At 38.5% G+C, this 22,247-nt stretch overlaps 2 protein-coding genes across 6 annotated transcripts in view; both read right to left on the bottom strand.

The window, feature by feature from the left end:
• Positions 1-8,012, bottom strand: part of LOC134661872 (regulating synaptic membrane exocytosis protein 2) — a 37,635-nt gene extending 29,623 nt beyond the window's left edge. For 2 of the 5 annotated variants that reach the window (XM_063518090.1, XM_063518093.1), the window contains exons 1-3: positions 7,687-7,983; positions 1,635-1,839; positions 981-1,449 (exon numbers count right to left, since the gene is read on the bottom strand). In XM_063518090.1, the coding sequence (XP_063374160.1) occupies positions 981-1,449; positions 1,635-1,839; positions 7,687-7,796 (784 nt within the window). In that variant the 5' untranslated portion in view covers positions 7,797-7,983. Of the gene's footprint in view, positions 1-980; positions 1,450-1,634; positions 1,840-7,686 lie in introns of all 5 variants that reach the window. The other 3 variants (XM_063518096.1, XM_063518092.1, XM_063518091.1) reach the window with 3 other exon arrangements.
• Positions 8,013-8,500: 488 nt separating this feature from the next.
• LOC134661404 (cytochrome c oxidase subunit 6A1, mitochondrial-like) lies at positions 8,501-9,074 on the bottom strand. The gene has a single exon (XM_063517471.1). The coding sequence runs from the start codon at positions 8,998-9,000 to the stop codon at positions 8,563-8,565; it is 438 nt and encodes a 145-aa protein (XP_063373541.1). The 5' UTR covers positions 9,001-9,074; the 3' UTR covers positions 8,501-8,562.
• Between the last annotated feature and the right edge of the window lie 13,173 nt (positions 9,075-22,247).

Genomic DNA, 22,247 nt, shown 5'->3' with positions numbered 1-22,247 from the left:
AGTCTTTCTTGAATTATAGGATAGGGTTTACAAAGTTTAGCAGCCATCACAGTTGATTGGTCATAGGAGGAAGTAATTAAGATGTTGCGCTTAAGAACAATATGAATACGGAGACATCTAAGAACCAGCAATATAGTACAACGCATATCTTCCCAAAAACGTCCTCACCGAAAAGAACGTATTCATTTTCTCGTTTAACATCACCCGTCGTTGACTCGTGGAGCTCTCGGAGCCGCTCCTATCTCTATTACCTGCGAACAGTGGGATGCAAGGTGAGCCGCGATTGGGACAGAGCGGCCGCGACCGCGACCGCGGTGCTGCTCCGGGCGCGTACGGGCGCGCGCGCTCTCAGCCACGGCACGCATTTACTATTATAATGATTTAAGCGCGGTACACACATCATGCATGCGTTGTGTGCCAAATTTACACTTCATTCTGCATCTGACTAATTCTGAAAAGAAACCTAGTAGACCTACTGGGTAAAGTTGGCGAACATCAGACTCGGGGTGATGCCGTCATGATACCGACATGAGACAATGAGTTTACAATAAGGACTAAAAGGACAGTCATGATGATAACAATGGATACACGTGTACGTAGACAAGTTTAGGTGCTCTACACTAGCCGTTTCTGTAAAAACATATCAAATTATAATTAGCCTTAAAAATAATTACCTGAAGCTACCACTGCTAATACTTAAACATAATTATTTGAATACCTCGCACGGAACACCTTAACTTTATCATTGCGAGATGAAATGACGGATCAGTTTATGTGCACACGCATTTATGTCAGACAGTATTGTGGGCCGGTTAGTGTACCGAATGGTGGTCAGAACTGGTATCGTATAGATAGCATGTAGTGTCGTGTTGTAGGTATGTGGTGATATATAAATAAAATTAGCTCAGGTTGTCGGGATCAGTAGTGAGACGGGCGGGATCGGGTGGTGAAACAATGGCTTAGCGAGCGCGATGACTCACCACGATCGCGATACTCGTCGTTCTCGTCAGAGATGCACTCCGGGGCCTCGTCGTCGGAGGAGGAAGAGCGCGGCGGCAGCGGGTGCGCGAGGGAGTGCGGCGCGAGCTGCGAAGCCGAGGGCGGCTCCTCTACGCCGTACGCCGCCTTCTGGCGCGGGTGCACCAGGTGCGGGTGCGTGCGCGCGAGCCCCTCCAGCTCACCGTAGCAGCGCGGCTCCTGCTGACTGTACTGGCGCCTCAATGCACTTCCCGAGCGCTGAAGCGGCAGGTTCTCTTTCTCCGCGGCGCTGTGGGCTCTTTCCAGTTTAGGTCTCTTGTCAATGGTGGAATCAGCGGGCGACACTAGCCCGTGTAGGTCCGATTCCATGCGCCACAACATGGCATCTTGTCCGGCGCTTTTGTGTATCCATTGTCCGGTCTTAGATAGCAGTTCTTGTTTTTTGCGACATAATATACATACCCAAATTACCTGTCAAAGCAAGAAGTGAACTAAGAGAAAGATATTTTTAAATGACGTTCGGTATTTATTGCTGTTTCCATATTTATAGTCAACATTTGCCATCGAATACTGGATATGTCACAGGATTAATTCACGTCATAAATTAATTATGTTCGGTACAGTAAAAAAGCACATTAGCTACTTCTATGACGTACCTTGTTAGAGCGTAAGGTAACTTTTCCGCCACAACGGGCGCAACACCTGACGCGGCAGTAATGGCACGAGTGGCCCACTCCGTCCGCGAACTTGGTCTTGAGGCAGATGTGGCACGTAGCGGCCAGCTCAACACCCGCCGCGCGTTGCATTTCGTTCCTAGTGCGTATCGTCTGCTCCAGCACGGCCACTTCGTCTTGTTTACGCCTGTCATCGAAGTGAATTCATAAGTTACCTATGTTTAGATTTTGGTGTTGATAATAGCGCCGGAATTGTGTAGGTACTATTGATCGACTAAAAATCGATTTCTGTTGGTATATTATAGCTAGAAACTATGTATGTATATGGGTTTACAATATATGTTTTCTTTTGCGGTTTTGGTCAGATTAGCTTTCTTACAGCATTCTATAATCCAGTTCAAACGGAGTTCGATATGTGGACAAGTGCTACGACGTGTCCTGTGCCTTAGTCTTTTACCAGGCTATAAGGGATATTATATACCTACTCGTACATATTTCCCACATGTGTTCTAATTTTAATGAATCTAATCTAATACCTTTAAACGAGCAATTCTTGTTTATTTATATATATATTTCGGGGATCTCGGAAACGGCTCTAACGATTTCGATGAAATTTGCTATATGGGGGTTTTTGGGGCCGAAAAACCGATCTAGCTAGGTCTTATCTCTGGGAAAACGCGCATTTTCGAGTTTTTTTATGTTTTCCGAGCGATTGTCATTTTTGAAATGTCAGCCAGGTAAAGGGTTAAGAGGAAAGAGAGCGATCACTTCTCCATACAAACGTAGTCATCATTTTCCTCCATATCCAGGATATTGACATGTAATAGTACATTACTACAGAGGCCGGGACAAAAGGGGTTGCCGGCCGAAGACATATAGACGGATAGGTCTGAGGCGAGCAACCTGTCTGGGCACTTTTTGGGGAGGGGAAAAAATGATAAACTCGAGACAGCGTAAGGCGATCACGTGACCGTAAGGCGATCACGTAAACGTAAGGTTTAGATGGTCACTCATTTAGATGACATTTAATTAAATCAATAAAGAAAAACTCAATGACATAATTCAATAAAGCTACATCTTGATGAAATCGCTAATAAAAGTAAACCAAATCTTGTCAGTAAAAAAAGGCGCGAAATTCAAATTTTCTATGGGACGATATCCCTTCGCGCCTACATTTTTCAAATTTGCCGCCTTTTTCTACTGTCAAGATCTGGTTGACCAAGTATAACATCAATATTTCATTGCATGTTTGTGAAAAATATTTTACGTCACCCTAGCGTAAGTGGGATTTTCTTCCCGCTACGCGAGAAGAAAATCTCACTTCCTGGCCAAGGCCAAACGTAAAACTTTAGACAAACCACGGGCGGTAATTCGTAAAGCCCCAGATCGCATATTTATGGCCCTCACCTTCGGTTCGGGCCACAAACACCTGCGATCTGGAGCTTTTACGAATTCACCTCCCTAGGTATGTATACATATAATGTACTATTACACAATTGGATGTATTTCAAACATACCGAATGCCCGTCCTTTTGATTTTTTAGATTTTTTGAGATATACATTTAAGAAGGAAAAACAAATTCTGTAAAACTGGAGCTCTTAAAATAATAAAAAAATATAATTGAAAGATCGGGCATAGCTGTGATTGATAGGTAGGTATGTAGTTATATCAAATTGTGTTAAATGTTTTAAATAATGTAATCATGTTAATATCCAGAGAGGAAAATGGGGAATACGTTTGTATGGAAAGACGCTTTCGGGGCGGTAGTCCACTTTCGTCTTAATTAGCCAGGAGAAGTTAATATTTTCTTTTGTTACACTGAATGCATGATACACAAGTTTATGAATGAGAAAATGACCGTTAGTTAACGAGTCATTAATTCAATTAATATTTGTAGTTATAACATTAGTATAAATTGTTATGCAGGCAAATGAAAATCTCAATATACTTACATACTTATACAGGTTAGTTCAAACCTTGACGTCCAAAAATTTTTTTTAGATTCCTCACGTCGTGGGCTATCAGAATATACCCCATGTATGTTAGCCGATTTTTCGTAGTTTTCGAGTTATGATTTTTTAAACTTTTAACTTTTGGTATGAAATTCCGGGGTTCCCATACAGAATGGCTAGAAAATAACTCTTCCCATTCCCGAAAACTAAAAAAGCGAAAAAAAATTTGGCTGTTACATACATTTTGGCTCTAGGAAGGGTAAAATTTTTTTTCTCGATTTTGGGGTTGGTCCCATAGTAAAAGTTGCTCAGTATAATCCCAACACCTCCCTGGCAACGGGAATGCAGTTATTTTCTAGCCACTCTGTATGGGAACCCCGGAATTTCATAACAAAAGTTAAAAGTTTAAAAAATCATAACTCGGAAACTACGAAAAATCGGCTAACATACATGGGGTATATTCTGATAGTCCACGACGTGAGGAATCTAAAAAAAAATTTTGATAGGTAGGGTGAAATTTTAGGTAGGGTGGTCCCTGATAGAGACAAAGAGATAGCACGGATGCGCCATGTGTGTTTTAGACTGATTGAGTAGTTGAGTACCTAGGTAACTTCTTCGTTCAGCTGATGCATTTTGATTTTGGTCATTTTACTTAATAATTTCCTTTGTACCCTGTGTGGATGTATGTACGAGTCTCAAGAAACCTGCCCGTGCATACATATACATGAATGAATGAATATAAGATGCACTCAAGTTACTGATAACTCATAATGATAATTTTGTTTTCCGTATACTGTTACTACACTAATGATTCGGTTAAGTTGTGTTCTAATGTATGGGGCAGACTAACAAATTATAGCCAGCCTTTTATGAATGTAGTATGATACCTTTAGGTATGGTGCTTTGCGCACACTAGCGTTCCAACCCCTACCCCTGCCGCAACCCCCCCTTTTTGTATGAAATATGTCCCGGTTGACAGTTTATTTTAATTTTTGGGGAAAGTATATAATATAGGCAAAAAGTGTCAATGAAAGAAATAATTCTAATTAAATTCTTGACAAAATAGGTTATATTCTTTTTTTTGATGTGATGTACCATATTCATGTTATAGTTTGATGAACTTCAACAAAATTTAACCGTTGAACAAGCTGGTTCTCCCCATACGATTTCTGTCAGTACTATCACGTACTATGTTACATTGAACTTCAACAAGTTAATATGTACATGAATATGGTGAGTCTTAGCAAACAGTAGAATATAACCTTTTTCGTTTAAAATTTATTAAGGATTATTTCTTACCTTCATACTTTTTTCTTAACTCTAATACTTTTCTCAAAAATAAAAATAAAAAACCGTCAACCGGGACATATTTCATACTAAAAGGGGGTGTTGCGGCAGGGGTAGGGGTTAGGACGCTAGTGTGCTCAAAGCGCCATACCCAAAGGTATCATACTACATTCATAAAAGGCTGGCTATAATTTGTTTTTCAAAAAACACAATTTAACCGAATCATAATTACTTTAGATTAGTAATTATTTTATTAAGGTAGGGCACTCAAGATCTATTAACACATCGCTAATTACATATTATATTACATTATTTTTGTAAATGACGGTTTGTTGCCTAAATAAATAAAAAAAAATTGTGTGGATCGTGTGGATCAATCTCTATTAAGTAGGTAGGGTAATTCGTCAGTAACCGGCCACTTTTAGTAACTGGCCGCCCTAAACTAAAAATGGATTCTATTCACCTATAAAAATGAATTCTATTCACCTATAAACAGAATTCATTTTAGTATAAGGCGGCTAGTTATTGACAGCTGGCCAGTTATTGAAACCTTATACTAAAATGAATTTTGTTTATAGGTGAATAGAATTCATGTGGCCAGTTATTGGCGAATTACCCTATTTATTTATAATATTTTCTGTTGTGACGCGATTTTATGCACTATTTTACGGTTCACATTTATTATGATATTTATGATATGATAGGCTCCGATGATCGCTATACCCATAATTTACGGAATGTTCAATTGTTCATGTTTTTTTGGGTTCCGTACCTAAAAGGTACAAAAGGAACTCTAAAAGCTATCGATTTGAAATTTGGAATAGTCATGAACAACGCTAACCCGAACACATTGAAAGTGTTATTTTTTATTAGGTATATTTTCTTATAATATGTAAAATGCCCCATATGAAGAAGGGGCAACATTTCAAAGTCTAGTAACGTTACTATGTCAAGTGGGGTATCGTTTGAAAGAGTTCAAAGTGTACATTTCAAAACAATTTTTTTTTCATGTAAATAGAAATATTGATGAAGGAAAATGTCAAAAATAAAATACCATCCCCCCTCCTTATCTTCGAATTTGACCAAACAACATTATGAAATTTTTACATTCCTGAAATGATAATTTACGCATGCAGATGTGGATTGCTTGGAGTAAAATATTGTCAACTTCCCGTTGACCTAGAACTTTGAAATTGGCGAGAAATCGTCTTACACTACAGGGAAAACAATAAAATATATACTTACTCGTAAATTCATAAAATAAAATACATTTGTACGGAACCCTTGGTGGGCGAGTCGGACTCGGGCTTGTCCGATTTTTTTAGATAAAGGTTTAATAATTACGATAAGATTTTTTTTTAATGAAGGATTTGTTTTACATATAAGTATCGGGAAATAAGCATACGGCCCGCCTGATGGTAAGTAGTCAGAGTCACCGTAACCTATGGACGCCTACAACTCCAGAGGTGTTAGATTGTGTTAATAATTACTATTACTTGTGCTATTACTTCTGGATGCGTCTTTAGAAACTATTCCGAAACCATTATATTCCGTTCCGTGACTGCAAAGTGTAAAGTAACGTGACTGTCAGTGCTAGAAATATTTACATTTGCTAAAATATTATATAGGGTAATTCGCCAGTAACTGGCCACCGGCCAATAACTGGCCACCCTGTCTAAAAATGATTATATTCACCTATAAACAGAATTTTTATTTTATTTTTGTTGTTGTATTGTTGAACGGGCGAGCCTTGTTCAGATATTTGTGAACACCTTGGCCGCTCCTATACACTTATATATCTGATAGCGACTGTACCAGACTACCAGTCAACGTGAAGAAAAACTCAAAAGTTGCAATCAATTACTTTGCCACTCTCGAGGATAAAATCCATCTTTGCTACCTTGTTTCGAAGAATAAACGGCCATTACGAGCTAATCTGGTAAAATAGGTAGGTATAATAATGTTTTGTTCTTTGCTATCAAATCTTTGTCTATGCAAATTCACTCCGTAAATACATTCTGTTAATACTACTCTAAAGTTAATCTAACAATACAATAGCACGGTATGAATATGTAAAGTGGCCCTTTTGATGCGATTTCTTTCAACATTACCTTAGCAGGTTAAACTTCAGATGGTACTTCTACGGTATAATTAACCCGTGGAGCGCCCTACCAAGACACGTGTGCTAGTAACTAGTATAGGAGTTCCATACTACGGTAATTCTGGGGCGCTCCACGGCCTCCACGGGTTAACAAATAATTCTATAAGGTTCTATACGTTCTTCAATATGAACAAAATCGTACCCATAATACGACTCTAGATATACTGGAAACACCGTGTCAAAATACTAGGAGGAATTTTAACTCGCCCAGCCAGAACGAATTGAGTAGAAGGGTTCCTTAATTCAATTATCTTATTATTTTCTTAACGTGTTGCAGGTAAGTACGTCAGCAATATGTATTGCATAAAGATGCCTTACAGAACTTCTACTTAGTTGACTTTCTTTTTGAGACTCATCTTAAATCTGTACACCTATATAATAGGTAAGGTAGGTACCCATTTTATACGAGTAGGTAGACAATTATTGTACAACATACCACTATTTAATGCAGCTGTCCAAACCACATACGCGTCTACGCGCAACCGTAATCGATTATTGTATCATAATAAATTATTTCAAAGCACAAGTTTAGAACTAAAAACCAAAATTGGTCACAAATAATTTAGGTGGGTAGAAGAAAATGAAAAGAGGGCGGAGGTAGGAAGGTGGTGGGGTCGGGACGCGGCGGCGCACCTCATGATCTCGTGCTCCCGTTGTTCCTCCTGCCGCTGGCGCAGCATGACGCCCTCGATGATGGCGCGCTCCTCGGGCGTGAGGTGCGACAGGTCCGGCATGTCGGCCATGGCGTGCAGGCGGCGGCAGGCCGCGAGCGCTGCGCGGGTGCGCGGGCCCGCCGCGATGCGGTGCTGTGCCCGCGGCGCGACGTTCGAGCGCCACTCCGTTCGGAGGTTTATTTAATAATGCCGGACGGGCCAATGGCGCGCGCCCGCCGACTGACGTCAGCGCACTTATTGATCGCGGCGCTCCGCCGGCCGCCCTGCCCGCGCCCTCGCTCCCCTCGCTAGCGCCTCAGCACGTTGCGGCCGTGGTACCTCTCTCCGACAGCTTTAAGTGCGCGCGCACCCCGCTCTGGATCTGGATGTTGCCATGTCAAAACAAGTAATATTTACCATTTTTACTCGTTACCACAACTATTACAATAAAAAACAAATTTCTGTTTGATATCTTGCTTTATTTAGATGGTTTAGTAGACATAAAAACATACAAAACGAACTTTGCAAACTATGAAATAATTAATTCTTGCATGGAGTTTGTTTTTTAAATTCTTTTAATGAATTACTACCCGGACTGGCTACAAAATTTGTATTATGTTGTTAGGTACTCAAACAAGGTACTAATTTATTGTAAGATAATTTATGTTTATGCCAAGATGAGAGTCAGTTTTCAAATTTAGTTTCCAAGAAGTTACCTATTGAGTATTAGATAGCGTAAGGTACTTTGTTAGCTTCGAAGATTGAGATGGGTTTAGAGGGCTGGCGCTGCTGCATGGCAATTATTAAGAAATGGCGGCGCAGGTTTCTTTCATCTACCAGCCGACGACGGCACATTTCAATCGCAGTCCAGCGGCGCGGGCGTGCATTCTGACGGCAGGTGGTTAACTTCATCGTTATGGAAAAAAGTCTTAATACCGTCGCCCCATGGGTACCTTTTAGTGCGTCTACGCATATACTCGTATTCACGGCACTCTCCTTTAGGATGGGGACAGTGCCCTAAGCAATTAAACGTATGGGCAATTATTGCAGGAAGAAGGAGAAGGAATAGGTACTTGTATTTTTTCCAGGTATCATGGCCATGGTGGAATTGTGGGCAGCAGGGGTTGGGCGGGATCTTGGAGGGGCGGCAGTCCATCGGTGGCGCGGGCTGGCGGCCGCCGCCGGTGCCGCAGCCGCACTTGCCGGGCGGCGTGCGCGGCGGACAACTCAGGCTATAGGCCCGGTAGGTGCTCGCACTTTGCACCCGTCTTATTACATGTTGAGTTAGGTTCATTGCAAATTTTATTATTTTCACTAATCAAAAAATCGTGCCAAAAGCTGTCATACTTTTATGACATACTGGATCATTTATTTGTTCCAAAGGTTTTTTGCAGAATATAAACAACCAGTAGGTACAGACAGGACAAACAAAGAAGGTTGGTTATTTTTTTATGGCACTATAGTTGGTCAAACCAACTTGTCAGTAAATAAGAACAAAAAAAACTATACTCATCCTTTGCTTTTGGGTACTAGTACTAGTGTAAGACAAAGATAGTATGATTCTCTCTATGATTGAAATGAGACAGCCCTTTAACAAACTATAATCACCAAATAAAAATATTATAAAAAGTATACACATTGAAACAAGTTAACAATCAAATAAAACGCCAATACGGCCAATCTCTCAAATGTTATTTACGGTTGTGACGACTAATTACCACCATTTTACAAACCTTTTATATAGAGACGGCAATTAAGTAGACAGACCACAAACATATTTTTCACCTCAGCAGCTCGAACAAGGGTACTTTGCTACTTAAAAACAGTGAGCAAAATCGCATTTTGCTCACTGAGTGAGACAAAATGAGCAAAATGAGATTTTGCTCACTCAGTGAGCAAAATTCGATTTTGCTCACTGTTTTTAAGTAGCAAAGTACCCTTGTTCGAGATGCTGAGGTGAAAATTTAATTGTTGGCATATCTTAAGAAAACATGAGTGAATAGAGGTAAGTGATGAAGAAGGAATACATTTTTCGGGTTCTCTAATATGTTCTCACTGCTGAGGTGAAAAGTTTTGTGAACTGCACGAGATCAAAGTTATTTACATCTCGTGCGCTTTTGAGTCCCTTACTACGCTCAAGATTCTAAATTAGATTCACTCGCTACGCTCGTGAATCTATTATAGAATCTTTCGCTTGCACGGGACTCAAAATAAGCACTCGAAGAAATATCAAACTTTGATCTCTTGTTGTACAAATAACTATTTAAATGGCCGCCGACGATTTTTGAAAACAAGACAAATAATAATAATAATAATAAGGTTAGGTTTTTTATAATGTGTTTATATGTATTTTGTATTGTTTTTGTAAGTGTTTTTGTATTTTATTTTTATATCCATATTATAAAATAACCTAACCTAAGATCAGAAATAAATAAAGTGAATAATAATAATAATAATAATCGTTAGAGCCGTTTCCGAGATCCTCGAAATAATATATGTATAAATAAATATATATACAAGCATTGCTCATTTAAAGGTATAAGATAAGATTTAAATTGATTAAAATCTGGAGAGAAACGTCAAGGTTTAAGTAGGTCATCGGAAGTGACCTGAGTCATTTGGAAGACTTATCTAAGTTTTATCTTAGGTAGGTAATAGGTATTGATACACCCTAGAGTTACACGAGAAAGCATACATGGGTATGTACATATCTAGTAAGTGCAGTTTCAGCTAGTTCTTAATAAAAAGATAAGAGAGCGTGGTGCCCTATATTGCTCTCGTCTCGGCAGTAACCTAATTACAAAAAACCGGTCAAGTGCGTATCGACCCACGATATGGAGTTCCGTAGTCGACGGTACGAAGATGAAGCGTCTATTTAGATTAAAGTCGTCAATAATAATAATAAGATGTAACAATGTTACCTAAAATATTATAAAATTTACGTGCTATTGCTTAGCTCTACCTAGTTTGATGTGTTGAGTGCTTGAGTTGCTAAAAATACACATGACGGATATTTATTAGGTATATTGACAAGCATGTTATTACTTATTAAGCAATAGTACCTACATTACATACCTAGGGAGGTGAATTCGTAAATGCTCCAGATCGCAGGTGTTTGTGGCCCGAACCGAAGGTGAGGGCCATAAATATGCGATCTGGGGCTTTACGAATTACCGCCCGTGGTTTGTCTAAAGTTTTACGTCTTGCCTTGGCCGGGAAGTGAGATTTTCTACTCGATATAGAGGCACTAGTATTTTCGCGGAACTTAAGTTCTTGCAGGTACTAAAAAGAGATTTCTTCTGTACGTAAACCAAAAACGGCTCAACACTTTTCATAGAAAGTCTGAGAAATAATCGCTCAGAAAGGTAAAAATATGTGCCCCAAAAGTTATAGGGAGGGGTCCCTATAACTTTTGAACCATGGGTCTGAAAATATGACAAAAATCGTGAAAGTAAAGCTTAAAAAGCCGTTTTTCAGGTTTCGCAACAAAAAAAGAAAAACAGACTTCAAAAAGCATATATGTAGTTACAAACTACACTACATATTAGGGTTGGCAGTCCATTTGAACGGGCGTTTTTAAATTTGGCTTGGCACCGACTTCAAACGTTTCAGTTGCTAGCGCATATAAATGGGGTAATATTTTATTTTATCCTTTTTGAAGTCGGTTTTACTTTTTTCCCTTATTTGTGATTTGTCCGGTTTCTTCTTTACGAGTGTGTTATCCTTGACTGAAAAGCTAAACCGTAGCGCGAGTAGTAGTGTTCGAACTCAACACCTTCGGTTTCAAAGTCATGCGACCGCCTTGAGTACTTACTGGTACTAGCGCGAAAAGCCTGCACTGATACATAGATAAATATATTAATGGCTTTGTGTGTGAGAAGCCGATGTCGTGTCGGCCGGCTGGCTTGTTATAGAAAATTAGAACACTTAATAACCACGTCTCTCCGGGGGCGCCAATAGATAATAAATATATCAATAGTTATATCTACACTTAACATATCTACCGTGATGAACATTATTTGTTACAATTAGAAACCATTCTTGAGCCATTATTTCTTATCGCCTTTTTTCGGCCGCATAACGTCAAATGCTGGACATGGCTTCGCCACTACCTAAGTTCTCATCGAACGGTCCCCAGGATCATTAAATTGCATCATAATATTCATAATTTTTGTAAAGATTGGCCGTAGGAGCTTTAAAATCTTCATATTCGGCCGTCGGATATTCTTAAATTCTGCCAGTGACTTCGCTCAATTCGCCGGACTTGTAACATAGGAACAACAGAAAAAGTTACTGGGTAAATTAGTATAGGTTACATTGTACCATTTTTTAATTTGGAATATTACGTACCTTTTATTTAAAAAAACCGCATCAAAATTCGTTGCGTATTTTTAAAGATCTAAGCATACACTCAGACAGAGAGACAGCGGGAAGCGACTTTGTTTTATACTACATATGTAGTGATGAAATATTTCTAAACATTATTCGTTCCTTCATGGTTCCTTCCGTTCCGTGGCCGTCAATAGGAAGTCAAAGGAAAAGTAACACTAATGACAAACCTTGAGGTAGGTACTTTAAAATTATCCTCATCCTTTTCTTCTGGGTGCTAGTAGTAGTAGTTATATTCTCTCTGTGTCTATGTTTGAACCACGGAAGAAAGAATGAGCGCGCCGGTGGTTTGAACTGAGACAGTCCTTTGACAACTACTAATGCCCTACTACCTACTTACTAGCAAGTCATTCAGCAACTTTTATAACGATTTTTACTATGGAGTTTTTTTTAATAGAAAAAAATATATAATATATAGCTGGTCAACTAACTGTTGTCAGTAAAAAAAGGCGCGAAATTCAAATGTTCTATGGGAAGATATCCCTTCGCGCCTACATTTTTCAAATTTGCCGCCTTTTTCTACTGTCAAGATCTGGTTGACCAAGTATAGGTATTATTTCTGTTTTTATGTTTTAATGTTTGTAATAAATTGTTTAATAATAAAAAAAATCATATTTTGGATGTAGGTAAATGTTGGGGAAAATATGTAAGAAATAAATCAATATAAATAATGTATTACGTCATTAATAAAATTGTTATTACTTACATCTTAGTTTAATTTAGTAGAGACTAGGCACCTAAGTAAGTACTTAAGTAAGTAAAGCTTTATTTGCGTTAAATGTGGTTAACAAAAGGTCTTAAATAGGGTAATTGTGTCTGTTTGCCGTCCAGTGCCTGTTTCCGTCCACTTGGCGGAGTTGCTACAAAGAATTGCGGAAAATTTGAATATAAACAAGCCTTCTCACACATGTTTGGATTTGTTGCAATCCATAATGTCTAAGCAATATTTTTACCAAAATAAAAGTGTTATTTGACAAATAGCGGCTTTAAAAAAAATTATGTAAGTGGCGGCATTGCATCCAGAGCTTGAAAACGTCATTTTGCAAGAAAAAAAAAGTGTTGGCGGCAAATGTTCACGGTAAGTTTATTAATTAATTTAACTAGTTTAAGTTACGTTATTGGCACATACTGCAACTTAAAAGTATAGTAAACGCAATTTTAAGTGTTTTTTATAGTTTTTTCATAATAATCTTTGATAAATTTAGTGGACGAGTACTGACATACTAATTTTGAAAAATATTTAGTTTCCGACCACACGGACGGTAACTGGAACAGCTAGGTTAGTATTTGTTATGATCGTTTTACTTCAAAAGACTTATAACTACTATATATTTTCTCTTAAAATGATGTTTCTTGCTTATAAGATTATACATTTTAGTTTTCGTCCACGATTTTGTCAGTGTTGCTTGATTAAAATCATGTTTAAAATACGTGGTCGAAAACTAAAAATAGCTTTAAATATTGTTTCAGTTTCCGTCCATGTACTATGAGTGGTGTAGACGAGATTTATTATTACATGATTACTGAGGGCGAAAATAGCAATTCGTGGATGAGTTTCGATTTTGTTCGACGAAATGAAAGAATTGAACTGAGTCCGACAATGAGACGATTCCACGAATTGCTATTCCCACCGGAGCATAGTGGTTTGCCCCAAATATGCGAGGAAATAAGTTAAAATAGGCAATTAATTATTTAAGCATCAAGCATTACTCGAATCTTAATATAAAAAATGTCAAATCTTACGATTTTCCCTCCTTAATATCTCGCGCACGAGTGTGGAGCGGGCTTTAATAGTTATTTGTACAACAAGAGATCAAAGTTTGATATTTCTTCGAGTGCTTATTTTGAGTCCCGTGCAAGCGAAAGATTCTATACTAGATTCACGAGCGTAGCGAGTGAATCTAATTTAGAATCTTGAGCGTAGTAAGGGACTCAAAAAGCTCACGAGATGTAAATAACTTTGATCTCGTGTAGTTCACAAAACTTTTCACCTCAGCAGTGAGAACATATTAGAGAACCCGAAAAATGTATTCCTTCTTCATCACTTACCTCTATTCACTCATGTTTTCTTAAGATATACCAACAATTACATTTTCACCTCAAAAGCTAGAACAAGGGTACTTTGCTACTTAAAAACAGTGAGCAAAATCGCATTTTGCTCACTGAGTGAGCAAAATCGCATTTTGCTCATTTTGTCTCACTCAGTGAGCAAAATGCGATTTTGCTCACTGTTTTTAAGTAGCAAAGTACCCTTGTTCGAGCTGCTGAGGTGAAAAATAATTGAAATGTCTATGATTATTAAGCAGTATTTACACGATGTTACAAAATAGTCCTGCAAGAATGAGACATATAATTGTCTCCCTATCTCGCTCTATATCCTACAGCATGAACTGATAGCTGTACCAGGCCGTGTGGATGCTGGTTTAATAAGTATCTGTTTTTCGCTCTCACTTAAGCCCCGCATTCACACTCCTACCTTGTAGGCCGCCTCGTTGGGTAGGATTGTGTATGGGGGTTGTAGACTACGAGCCGTCCTACCGTTTAGCCGTTTGTAGGACGGCTCGTAGTCCACAACCCCCATACACAATCCTACCCAACGAGGCGGACTACGAGGCGGCCTACACGGTAGGAGTGTGAATGTGGGGCTTTATAAAACTGCGTCCTTAAAAGCCATCTCTTTCTCGCTCTCACTCATGGGTGCGGTTGTCTGTTACACGGCTTTAATGGACGTACATACGGCGGATCACCTTACACACGATCGAACGTGCGCCGGACCGCAAAGTCACGGTCCGGGCGTCTGTAAGGCCAAGCGCGCACCACGATTTTAATTTTTGCGAGACGATTTTAGAATCGCGCTGTAATTTATCGCAGAAAATTCACTGCGCGCACTGCGATGAAAAGTCGACGATTTGTTCATTCTCGACATGGATTTCGTACCAGTCGCCAGGCGTGAAACAATATGCAATCGCTGTATGACTGAGTATTTATACCACAAAGGTGATCTCTTTCTATTTCTATAATTAAACGGTCAACATCTAGCGTCTCATCTTGTGACTCCATTGGAGAAGCAGGTTCCGATATGTTGACTCTTGGAGAGCGAAATGCCGACTGAGGTCCGGGGTGCGATTTTATTATCGCAGTGCGCGCGGGGCCATACAACTCCGTATGCTGCAATTCACTTTGTGACAATGGCGTCGCGAGCAGTCGCGGAAAAATGTGACAAATCACAATTTTAAAATCGCTGCGATTTTTTTGTCGCATATGCGCGCACTGACATATAAACACATACGTTACATTTCTGCGACTAAATTATCGTGCGACAAAAAGTCGTGGTGCGCGCTTGGCCTTACTGTCGCATTTGTCAAAACCCATGTTGCTGCATGGATTTTTGACATTTGCAGCAATAATGCAGTCGGCAGTATTGTCACGCTGCAATAATGCTGGTGTAGTCAGAGGGGCTACCGCCAAAATCGAAATTCGCAAAATTGCGGGGCAGTTTCTCTTTTACTCCAATGACGGCGTAATTAGAGTGACAGAGAAAAATGCCCGCAATTTGCGAACTTCGATTTTCGCGGTTGAAGCCCTGAATCCGAACTGTATTTTTAAAAGCCTGGCCGCAGACGTTCGGAATTTTCCGTAAGGAATGACATGTGTAAGCGAGACAGCGCTATGCATTTGTAGAGCGACGTCCCGTTCCCACATGTCATTCCATACGGAAATCGAATGAAAATTCCGATTGTCTGTGGCCAGGGTTAAGGAAGGCGTCCGACTGATAATTGCAGCTGCATTACTGTTGCTGTATCTGTCAATTTCCGTAATAAAATAAATGACGTTCACCGCCGTACTACTGCCGCGATTATTACGTTCATTCCGTCATTAATTTTATCAAGGAAATTGTCATCAGATACAGCGGCGGAAATAATGACGCCGCAACAGTCAGCTGCACCTTCACCTAGGCCGGGTACTGCACGCACGCGACCGGCGGCGGCGCGGCAAGCAGGGCGGCGGGCGACGACCGCCGTCGCCGCTGTCGTCCAAAACAGTAGCCGCACCATGAGTTAACGCCAACTTGACGTTTACGTTAGTGACTACGTAAACTCGATCGCAGTCCATCTCGCTCGCACTGATGTATTGTTACTATAGCAAAAAGAATTGATTGTAATAGAGAGGTAATGTATATGAAAAAACGTACCCCTTCGTTTGATTTTACACATCTTACTCAATCAATGGCTATAGAGAGGGAATGCGATTGAGTTCACGCAGATGCTAACGAAACAACTCGTGGTACGGGTACAGATTCATTAAAATCTATACATTTTGTTGGTGCCGCGCGAACCACCGCTCGCATGCCGAAACACCGGTGGCGTGCGTCCAGTCTGTGGCCTCATGTGTGGAATTGTGGATAGACAAATAACTTGTTGTTGTAAGTATTAGTATTATAAATGCGAATGTAACACTGTTTGTCGGTCTGAGTCCTGAGGAAGGAAATATATATAAATATTTATCACGAAAATAACCATTCTACGCGGTCGAAGTCACGGGCAGAAGCTAGTAACTAACTAAGAATTATCTATATAACATAAAAACAAAAAATAAAGATAGGTATAATTGATTTTCAATGCAATAATGCACCCTACAGTACTTTTTCATACAGTGGACGAAAACTGACTCATACGTGGACGAAAAGTAGCTCACAGGCGGACGGAAACTGAAATAACCCTACTTTTTCAAAATATATTTTTTATAAAATAAACCGTAAATATTATTTAAGGTCACGTAATATTAACCTAAAATAGACAATATGAGCAATACAAACAAATATAGCACATTTAAGTAAGACTACTTAAATATTTTTTTTTAGCATTTCAAAGTAGACATCTCCTATAATTGGACGGTATCTGACACAATTACCCTATTATAAATTGAAAAGTACCACACATTTAGCTGAATTGCAGCATGCAAAAATATGCACCTTATAAGTATATCTATAAAATCTCTTGCAATATGTACACAAGCTTATATACAATTAACATACCTATCTAAGAGTTGAGTGCAAGAAAAACATGAATTTATATACCTACATTAATAATTTGGCTACACTAAAGGTAAGTACTAAATGCAAAGTCTTAAGACGTGGCCCCGCAACCGGTGACGTCTAGAGTCTGTGCGGAAAGAGAAGAGTCGTGGAATGTATGGGGCCTAATACAATCCACGACTCTTCTCTTTCCGCACAGACTCTAGAACTGAACACTGCACCTAACTTTACGAAATGATGAAAGTTCTATTTCTTGCAAGACGATTTATACCCTCACCCGGTACCAAGAAACGAGCAGCGATCGGAAACCAACAGCTGCATAGGTAGTTCAATGTTGGTAAATTTAATTATTTTCGAATGCATTGCTTTTTAAGGTTCCGTAGTCAACTAGGAACCCTTATAGTTTCGTTTCGCCATGTCCTTCTGTCTGTCCTTCCGCGGCTTGGCTCCGTGATCAGTACTAGAAAGATGAAATTTAGCATGGATACATAAAATTATGCATAGCGATAGAACGGTAAAATAAAAACTACAAAACAATGTTTTTAGGGTTCCGTAGCCAAATGGCAAAAAACGGAACCCTTATAGATTCGTCATGTCTGTCTGTCTGTCCGTCCGTCTGTCCGTCTGTCTGTCCGTCCGTATGTCACAGCCACTTTTTTCCGAAACTATAAGAACTATACTATTGAAACTTGGTAAGTAGATGTATTCTGTGAACCGCATTACGATTTTCACACTAAAATAGAAAAAAAACAATAGATTTTGGGGGTTCCCCATACTGTGAACTGAAACTCAAAAATTTTTTTTTCATCAAACCCATACGTGTGGGGTATCTATGGATAGGTCTTCAAAAATGATATTGAGGTTTCTAATATCATTTTTTTCTAAAATGAATAGTTTGCGCGAGAGACACTTCCAACAAAGTGGTAAAATGTGTGTCCCCCCCCCCCTGTAACTTCTAAAATAAGAGAATGATAAAACTAAAAAAATATATGATGTACATTACCATGAAAACTTCCACCGAAAATTGGTTTGAACGAGATCTAGTAAGTAGTTTTTTTTAATACGTCATAAATCCCCTCAATACGGAACCCTTCATGGGCGAGTCCGACTCGCACTTGGCCGCTTTTTTTCATATATTTACATCCCATACAAAATTACTTTATTTAATTTTTTCGCTTTAACCTAATGGTGCATGGTGTGATGTATCTTTGGATAGGTCTTTTAAAACGAATAAGGCTCTCCAACAATCATTTTCTGATTTTACGAAAATAATTGCGCCGAAAACTTTTGTATCATCATGGGTACAAAAAATAATATGAAAAAAATCGTAAAAGAAAAACTTTCAATGAAAACTATAGCGTACATGATCGGTTGGGCCTTTTTGAGTTATTGCAAAAAGTCTTCTCTTCTTAGTAAAAAGACGTAGGTACAATAAATAAGCGCTGCGAAGGTACTCCCTTATGCTTGATACTTACTAATAGCCCATTTAGCCTATTCAGACAGTATGGCAACTACGGAACCCTACATTAAGCCTGGCCCGACTTGCTCTTTTTCGATTTTTATACTACTAGGTATGAATTCTTACTTTTTATACATAACTGACTAATACCTAATATACGTATATATTATACAATACATATATTATTCCGCAGTCAAAACTCGTATTGTAGCTTTTACTAAGTAAGTAAATACAATAAAAATAGGAATGGAAAAAGTCACCTACTGGTTTGCAGTTATTCATATTTTTAAAGTGGTCTTTATAGACCACTTAATTATAGAATGTGAGGCATCTTATAATTTAAAAAAGCGCTACGATATTTTAAACTCTGCTGGCTGAACCAACTGCACGTTAAGGTATGCCAAGTAATATCATTGATTAGTTATCTTATCACATATACAGGCTGTTGCCTGTAACACGAGCAAATAATTGAAACATATTATAGTCCTCAAACTATAAAACTTTAGTTAAAACACTTTTAAAAATTATGAATCCTTTAGACTTCCTCTTTTACATACAAAATCATAATCATTTATTTACAAACAAGATATATACAGTGTATTACTAAAAAAAATAAAAACTAGCTTAAATCTAAAATAGGCCCTTGAGGCATTGTACCAAGGATGCTGGCGACATTTCCTCGCTGTATCGCAATGCTGATACGTTGTGCGATGTAGCCGCCAGCTCTTCGGTCACCAGTTACGTCAACCAGACGCTTCGCGATTTCTGCGAACAACTTATGCGCGCTGGGACCCCATGGACCTTTCAACTCCAAATGGTACAAAATGGTACTCTCTACCGAGGCTCATACAAAATAAATATTGCCTTCAATGTACGCTGACATCAATGCTGACGTTGCTTGTCACGCTTTAAACATAACAAAATGTGCAATACATTGTGTCTTAGAATAAACTTAGTGTAATAAAAATCAAAACATAAGTTATTTTTAAAAGTTGCTGAACAAATGTTGGTCAGTTTGAGGAGTACAGCCTACAGTTCATTGTATTGCTCCTGTTACAGGAAACATCCTGTATATGATATGAAGACATTTACGTCATCACATGATTCCGCGGAGGTAAATGCCTTCGCCTTTGTACCTCTACGAGGTATGAGTATGCTCGTAGATCGCTACGCTCGTACATCGCTACGCCGTAGCATTCGTTTCGGCTCCTTTCCCAGGTCACGGGGGGAGTGAAATGCATTATAACTATTATAAGATTGTTGATTGAAGCCAGTATTCGTATGGAAAAATAAAAACGGCAATTTTATTTGTGTTTTAAATTGACTGCCTTTGTTATTTATTGCTTATATATATATATATATGTATGTACTTGTTGCGTTGGTAGTGTATAAGTTGCGAAATGGAAACCATTTTTCTTTTAATTTTAGTTTATTTACTAAGAGATATGTAGCCCCTGATAGATCATGATGGATGATAATATTGATAATCAAATGTTAATATCATGTTGGTAAGGCGATTTTAATTTATAAATTAAATCTTGTTGCTTTGAAAGTAAAAACGTATTTTTTTATTAAGGTGCCGTAGTCAACACTAGGAACCCTTATAGTTTCTCCATGTCCGTCTGTCTGTCTATATCTGTCAGTCTGTGATCGTTAGTGCTAGAAAGCTGCAATTTGGCATGGATATGTAAATCAATAAATCTGACAAAGTCGTACAATAAAATCTAGAAAAAATGTTTTTTCATAATAGGGTACTCCCCTACATGTAAAGTGGGGGTGTAATTTTTTTGCTTCAACCTTATTACACAGTGTGGGATATCGTTGGATAGGTCTTTCAAAAGGAATAGCAGGGGTTTTCAAAAATTTTTTTTGATAAAATGAATATTTTCGAGAAAAATCGCTCCGAAAAAAAAAATGTGTCTCCCCCTCACCCTTCTAACTTTTGAACCATGGGTCCAAAAAATATGAAAAATCTCGTAGAAATAGAGCTTAAGAAAGTCACTAAATGAAAACTAGAGTCTGTGCGGAAAGAGTAGAGTCGTGGAATGTATGGGGCCCAATAAATATGACGGATTTATATAATTACATTTTAATTACATCAAGGGGACTCACCAAGTTTTTAAATAATATTTTCGTCATGATGCACTATTATTAAAAGCTTGAATTAAATATATGTTATAGTTCATTAAAAGGGCTATTATTCGTAAAAAAATTGGAGGTGTCTCAATTTAATAAGTTAATATCTGGGTGACCGAGCTTCGCTCGGAAAACATATAAAAACTCGAAAATGCGCGTTTTCCCAGAGATAAGACCTAGCTAGATCGATTTCTCGCCCCCGAAAACCCCCATATAGTAAATTTTATCGAAATCGTTAGAGCCGTTTCCGAGATCCCCGAAATATATATATGTATATGTATATATATAAATAAATAAATATATAAATAAACAAGAATTGCTCGTTTAAAGGTATTATTAGATAGATTAGATAGATAGATACAATAATTGCTCGTTTAAAGGTATTAGATTATTATTAGATAGATAAAAAAAATATTTAAAAATATTGACATATGTATTTTTCTTTTTTTGTATTAAAGTGTTAACTTAATGACATATTGCGGGTCTCAATTAAGTGTACCACACGTGTAAAGCAAAGAGAATATAATCACTACGGTGTAAAGCGCGAAATTTAGTATAGACCTTACTAATGACGTGACACATCATCACAAAAAAAATCAGGCCGAAAAGCTATCAAGCCACAAAATGGTCCCTCATCCTGCTACGGCCTATTATAAACATTCAAGAGCGGATATCTCGAAAACTATACAAGATATCGAAAAACTTGATGAGTAAAACTTGTAGCATATTTAATAAGCTTTAATTTTGTAGAAAACATCATGTCGCTAGGACGCATACTTTCCGAGATATAAGTAAAAAACCGAAAAATGGGACCTTCAAACAAGCACCAGGGCTAAGGGCGGGGACTTTTGATATATTCACCTCCTAACAAAGACCACTACTCCAAACAAAGTTACGGAGTCAAAAATTGTGTTCCTAAAGTCTATTTTTTTATTCCGTAGACTAAAATGACATTTCATAGTATGAACATCATGTGTCATTTCATACTATGAAATGTCATTTCAGTCTACGGAATAAAAAAATAGACTTTAGCATTTCTCTCTATAACCAGGCGTGTCTCACTCCGCGATTTCGTCGCTTTGCTACAGGTAGCTAAAAGTACATCCGTTCGGCCCCAATTTTGGGGAAAGCCATAAGCCCCGCGTGGCGCTGTCGCCACCTAGCGGCCATATCTGTGCTGATCGTAACAGACGCGTTTTGTTATGGCTCCTCTACACGATGGGCCAACGCCGGCCATTCGATCGGAGAATTTCATCAGATTGGCGAAAAATTGTCTTGTCTGGATACCACTTTAATCGAACTATATAGTTGGTCAAACCAAATTGTCAGTAAAGAACAAAAAACTATACTCATCCTTAGCTTTTGGGTGCTAGTACTAGTGTAAGACAAAGATAGTATGATTCTTTCTGTCTTTGTTTGAAATAAGACAGTCCTTTTACAAACTATGTATAATTAATGATTTTTTTTAGCTGCCAATGTATTGGTAACCTGTTTTGTTTCATTAATGCGGACATTTCGGACC

Source organism: Cydia amplana, chromosome Z (assembly GCF_948474715.1).
Source record: "Cydia amplana chromosome Z, ilCydAmpl1.1, whole genome shotgun sequence".
NCBI lineage: Eukaryota > Metazoa > Arthropoda > Insecta > Lepidoptera > Tortricidae > Cydia > Cydia amplana.
Note: the sequence above shows the minus strand (reverse complement) of the source record. Positions and strands in the feature narration are given on the sequence as shown.

Coding starts and splice junctions, on each gene's coding strand:
- LOC134661404 (XM_063517471.1), bottom strand. CDS start 9,000: ATGAACCTAACTCAACATGTAATAAGACGGGTGCAAAGTGCGAGCACC.